The sequence below is a fragment of the Priapulus caudatus genome, unplaced genomic scaffold (assembly GCF_000485595.1).
Source record: "Priapulus caudatus unplaced genomic scaffold, Priapulus_caudatus-5.0.1 Scaffold9, whole genome shotgun sequence".
Lineage (NCBI taxonomy): Eukaryota > Metazoa > Priapulida > Priapulimorpha > Priapulimorphida > Priapulidae > Priapulus > Priapulus caudatus.
In genome coordinates, this window is record NW_014577070.1 from 202838 (window position 1) to 209002 (window position 6165).

The following is a 6165-nucleotide window of genomic DNA, read 5'->3' on the forward strand; positions in this document are numbered from 1 at the left end:
ATGTAGTTAAGCAGCAATGATAGTGTCAGATGTAGTTAAGCAGCAATGATAGTGTCAGATGTAGGGAAGCAGCAATGATAGTGTCAGATGTAGTTAAGCAGCAATGATAGTGTCAGATGTAGGGAAGCAGCAATGATAGTGTCCGCTATAGATAACCCGTAAAAATATATGGCCCCATCAGATTATTTCAGTGGTTTAAATTTATGTGCATTGCCCCATATATGTCGTGCAGAGAGAAGTTTTGTATGAAGAATACGTAGGGGGGATTTCTGCCTCAGAGCAAAAATAACCCCCTTTCTCGAAGCTTCCCCCATCATAGTCTAAAATGTCATTAGTTGGCCAGACAATTGGCAATTCAAGCCACTGTTTGATGAATCAACTATTGTTTGTGTTACTGAATGTAAACGAGTTAATGCTATGTCGTGGCTGCACAGCCCCACCCCTTCTTCCTCCCCATCCCTGTGGCTCTGCCATTCTTGCATCTTAAAAACTGTGGAAAACTCTAAGTTTTGTATACTCACCTGATTTTGATTAAGGTTAAGTTCAATACATTGTAGCGTTTCTACGCCGTCCGGAACTTCTGCGATCTTATTCGACTGTAACTCCAGAACATTAAGACAGCGCAAGCCACACAATTCCATCGGAAATCTGAAAAACAGTCAGTGTTATGTGGTTCATGTGCACTAAATTCAACATGCTCTTTCTCTTTACTCTACAGATACATAAGGAATATGTACACTTTTTCAGAATGAAAGTGTAGATACATTGGGATACAGCTAATTCAGTCGAAGAAATAAAGTTGTGGAGGCGATGGAGTGATGGTGGGAACAGATCACACTGTTCTCCCACATGGATTTCAGAGCATTTAGACTCACACTACTCATGTGTTGTACAATTGTGGTGCAATCTTACACATACTTGGTCAGGTTATTGTTTCCAAATGACACGATTTTCAGCGTGTTTAACTTGCAGACGGTTGGTGTGAGTCCAGTTATGTGGTTATGGCTGGCGATCAAGGTTTCAATTCTTTTTAATTTCCCAATGTTCTCAGGCAGTGAGACTAAAACGAAAAATAACAACTCATTTACAAAATGTAACTACACATGTGCATGGTTTGACAATTCTTGTCTCAGAAGTTCAGAACATACTGTGATGGGACAATATAAATTTAAAAAAAATTTACTTAAATTTATTTACTTTGCTGATTCTAGAATTATATATGCATGCTCTTCTTCTCTAGTGTGATGATGATGATGATGATAAAATGGGTTGTTTCTTTTTTAGCTTGATGTGAAACTAGTAATAACCATTAACAATCTCGTACAATATTTCCCCACAGGTATCAAAATTATAAATTTACAGGTTTTTCCTATAAGAGTTATACCGAAAATCCACTATATAGTGGTTGTTGTTTTTTTTAATAAAACGACACCCTAGCTTACCAAGCCACTTATTATGTTAAAGACATGCAAACTATACATGTACAAGGAAACTGCAATATATGCCTATAAGTACATTTCTGCACCCCCTCAAACACCCGTTTCCTTAGTTTACCGCCACTAACCCATAAGGCTGACCAAACAGTTTACCATCGCATGTCTACGATTTTCACGACCTGTACTCAGAATTTGGCTAAATCATGTTGTTCTAAGATCGCGTGAAAAGCGTGTCAGCCAAGGTGCCTGCAGGATGAATATCTGCAAGCGTGCAGGTGCAGCATCTACATGACATATAACAGAAATCTCTAGACGGTTTCTTCATCATTGGTATCAGCTCACGGCAGTAGCCGTGTGATCTACGTCACCATCAAGATAAAACACAGTATGACATCGACTATTGTTCACATTACGCTGTACACTGTGTGCCACAATACGTTAAGGCCACAATTTAAAAAAAATTTGTTTGCCCTCACGCGACCCAGGCTGAAAAGTTTGGGTAGGTATAGGTCGGCTTTTCTTTTTTTTTGAGGGCGGGGGTCTTTTTACAAATTCAGCGTGGTGTCTACATGCTCGGGTGTGCTTGTGTGGAGATACCTTTTATGTTGAATGTTTCTTTTGCTTGGTGCATATAATGTATTGCCTACAGATTTATATAATGTACAGTGATACAATTTGTTAAAAAAATAAAAATAAAAAATAATAATTTTTTGAGTCTTTTTGGCGGGTCGGTCGGGTGAGGGCAAACAAACAATATTTTTATTATGGACTAATCCAAGATCTGCACACTATAGTTATACTTGAATATGTGTAAATATCATTATAGAAACTGCTGGCTCCTCTAACATGTTATCAGTAGTCTATCAATATTGATAGACTCCTGATGTTATGAAACCATCTCACAGGAGAATTATTATGTATCATATATATTTATACCCTGATGATCCATCTGTTTAACTTATCTACAAACATGCGTATAAATAAGCACACTTACTTACTGCAAATACATACAGCTTGCAATATTCTATGAAAGCAATGGTTTTTAGTCACGAACACTGTCAATCTGTTTTTAAATATAAACCAATGTGAACTTAGTCATGTAGTTGTATAGTTAAAATCATACTGGCAATAATAAATCTCTTATTGAATGGTATTTTTGTACAGTCCACAACCCATAACCCCAATTCTTACCTATGCGGTTGTTGCTTATATTTAATGACTTAAGCTGACCAAAGTCACCCATATTTGCTGGCAGATAAATTATCTTGTTCTCAGACATATCCAGGGTCCTCAGATTTCCAACCAATCTGTGCAGAGCTGGCGGAACCTAGATGAAAAAACCGTAATCACAATATTCACGGAAGTAAATCAATTAGGTCAGTCATTTACTTGGCCAACAGGCACAATTAAAAGTCACCATGCAGTCAGATGTATTGACATGTGTTGAATGTTCTTGTATGGAAGCACTTGATTGCATAAATAAATTTGCGAGTGACCATACATCACACATGTGTCTTAAAATGGGTTAACATCACATGGCAGTAAAATATAATGACAGGTCATGAGTGAAGGGATTCATACATTATTTTAGGTCAGGGTCGTCTGTTGCCAGTGTTGGGAATATGGCACAGTGCTCGCTTTCAGCTTGGCTTTCAGTTTGACTTATAGTTATATATATAGTGACTCAAATTTAGACAATATATCATGCCTGCGAGTAGATAGATAATACTAATAGTAATAGTAATACTAATAGCGATCATAATAGATTAATAATACCAAGTTAGCTGCATCGAAGAAATAACCAACATTCCAACAACAGAACAAGATTATGGCTGCAGTCAATGTTGACAGTATGTCAGTAAACGGTAATGTAATGTGTATTTCGACCTTCTATTCTAAGTAATACTAATACAGTAATAATGTATTAAAATACCCTACTAATACCTAGTAATAGTAATAAAGTAATGTGGTCAGTTGTACAACTAGTACAAGTCATGCAAATTGAAATGAAAACGCAATAATCTTACCTCTTCTATGCCCATTTTCCCTAGTTGGCAAACACCTGTCTTCTCTGCATTTTGCAGATGCTGTTTAACCGCAGAATTGCCCATTTTCTGCACAGTGGTTTACAAATTTATACAAGCAACGACTACACACACAACACATCAATAACTCGACAATCCTTACTTTTTGCACCGAGAGGATCGCTTGACCAATGAGCAATGATGTCACTAATAACCAATAAGAAATTTCTTTACAAGGTTAACACCGCCGACGACGTTAGTAACATTTAACTTATTCATGTCAAATAATTTGTGAAAAGTAAAAACTATGTATCATATGTACTAGATGAATAACATGAAATTTTTCTAAAAACAAATCACGGTAAATTACGATAAACTATTGCGCTGGCTTTCATGCTGAAAGTGAAACTCATTGCCACGCGAGATGGCAGCACTGACCGGCGTAACATTCAAAAACGTAATCAAAGTAGTGAGACTTGTGGAATTTAAACTTTATTGTACTTTGTAGGCCTACAGTTTATTCAAAACACGCAATGAGCTGTAGTTCGGTGGACACCTCTGTTCGCTCCCTGTTGCAGCGTGCTTATCTCTGTATAGAACAGGGTACATCCGCTAATCAACAGAGTCTTGAGGATGAAGTCGAGGTAAACAAATGAAATATAGGCCTAGTCATCATCATCATGATCATCATCATGATGAACGAGATGCGGCTAGCGACAGGGCGTCATCCCTATGTTACGCATGCGCGATTAGGGTTAGGGGTTAGGGTTAGGGTTAGGGTTAGGGTTAGGATTAGGGTTAGGGTTAGGGTTAGGGTTAGGGTTAGGGTAAAATGTAAAATTCATGTTTATCAAATGTACTTGTACATGGTTTTAGTTACATAACTCGCCGCTAGGGTGAATCGCGCATCCGTAACATAGGGATGACGCCCTGTCGCTAGCCGCATGTTGATGAACGCAATCACATGTCGGCATAATTCGATTAGTATCACTGGCAGCGGGATCAAGTCTGCCCACCACGCTCGCGTTACAGCACACACACACACACACACACACACACACCATATACTGATATAGAGCCTAGAAGTAGAGGGTTCCGCGAATTTTCAAATTATCCACAATGCAACGCCGCCGGCCATTGACGGTTCCAGAAACTAGGTTCAGGTTTAGTTTAGGTACAAGTACATTGCCCAAGGCACTGTTCTCTGCTTATTTTATTCACCATCCATATCCAAATAAGCAAATCCATCACAACACCGCTCTCCTGCGGTGTTGTCAACTGCAGCAATCGGTATTATCAGAGAGAGCCACACAGCTTTTTCAGGTTGCCTAGCGTGATCACAACACAACTGTAAAGTGACGCGAGACCAGGCGGACCACAGACGCTTGGAGCATTTTCAATAAAAAATCAATGCGGAGTAAACACGAAATGTATTTACTACCAATGTCTTAATGTATCTCTACTCTCTTTCGCCTAGTATTGCCGATAATTACCTGTAAATGCCGATCAAATGCTCCTCTGCAACACACAGGTACACCGCACGCACGGCGCTACACATTTACACTTATATACATATATCGCCGGCATCCAGTAGGCAGCTGTTTGAGTGGGGGTCGTGATTTCTCTTGCACGTGCAGCATACTCTACATAAAATAGCACCGAGGCAACATGTGAACAGAATTCACCAAGCCCGGCTTTATAATTACAGTGTGCTGACATGATGCCTGTCCCATATTCTCTCATCGTGACCCATGCACGGATAGAGAGATGGTATAATCAGAGACTGGGAGTGCATAACACGTGCTCGGATAACGTAGATAGGACTCTTACTGTTCACATGATAGATGTAGACTGATACATCACTAACCCAACCGCAGAACAGCCAATCGTAGGCATCCAGGCTTTTGTGGTTCTGAAAGTTCTTGAGAGTATAAAATGGACTCGGCTAGAATGTTAGGTAGTCAATTCACGAGATCCATATAAGTACGCGATGGGCACAAGTTGTGGTCCTCGCTCCATTCTGTTATGGGTTTCGATTCCCAATGCATGCAATTTTCTCGAGATAGCGTGCTTTGGCTACGTTGTCTAGTGAATCAAAGTACTTGTCCATGCTATGTACACTTCAGACAGTTGGCAAATGTGCATACACCAGATATTATAAAAAGCTGCATTTGATAGCTATATGCAGTAAAATCTGAACACTCGCGATGTAAACAAACTCAAGTCCATGAACACATGTGTTGCGTGCAATCTCCCGACGCTAATAAACCTGCATGCAAAGCCCTGCAAATCTGGACTTGTGTAATCTCATTGAACTCTAGCAGACTAGCACCCCAACCCACGCTGATAAACCTGCCTGCAACACCCTGTAAAACCGAGTCTGCACAATCATATCGAACTCTAGCACCCCAACACGCGCTGGTAAACCTGTCTGCAAAACCGGGATTTATGCACTTACTGCTAATATAGATTACTATAATAACACTATCATATGCCAATCTATCGATGTAAAATCGGTAGATTGTGCATATTGGTAACACATGTTCGCAATTCTGGAACCAGTATGGCTGGCAGCACGGGATTGTAGGTAATATTGCTATTTTTAGTGCAAGTCACGGAACCTTCTATAGCAATCGCAAGGTGACGAGTACCCCCTAGTGATACTTTTATATTCCCTTCACTTCCATGACATATATATATATATA

General features: G+C 39.5%; 2 protein-coding genes across 2 annotated transcripts in view; one reads left to right on the forward strand and one right to left on the reverse strand.

The window, feature by feature from the left end:
• Window positions 1-3615, reverse strand: part of LOC106806539 (leucine-rich repeat-containing protein 57-like) — a 7810-nt gene extending 4195 nt beyond the window's left edge. Inside the window, exons 1-4 of the mRNA XM_014808517.1 lie at window positions 3464-3615; window positions 2628-2763; window positions 919-1060; window positions 522-648 (exon numbers count right to left, since the gene is read on the reverse strand). Of these exons, the coding sequence (XP_014664003.1) occupies window positions 522-648; window positions 919-1060; window positions 2628-2763; window positions 3464-3547 (489 nt within the window). The 5' untranslated portion in view covers window positions 3548-3615. The remainder of the gene's footprint in view (window positions 1-521; window positions 649-918; window positions 1061-2627; window positions 2764-3463) is intronic.
• Window positions 3616-3908: 293 nt separating this feature from the next.
• LOC106806816 (protein CIP2A-like) overlaps window positions 3909-6165 on the forward strand; it is an 8936-nt gene continuing 6679 nt past the window's right edge. Inside the window, exon 1 of the mRNA XM_014808928.1 lies at window positions 3909-4104. Within this exon, the coding sequence (XP_014664414.1) occupies window positions 3994-4104 (111 nt within the window). The 5' untranslated portion in view covers window positions 3909-3993. The remainder of the gene's footprint in view (window positions 4105-6165) is intronic.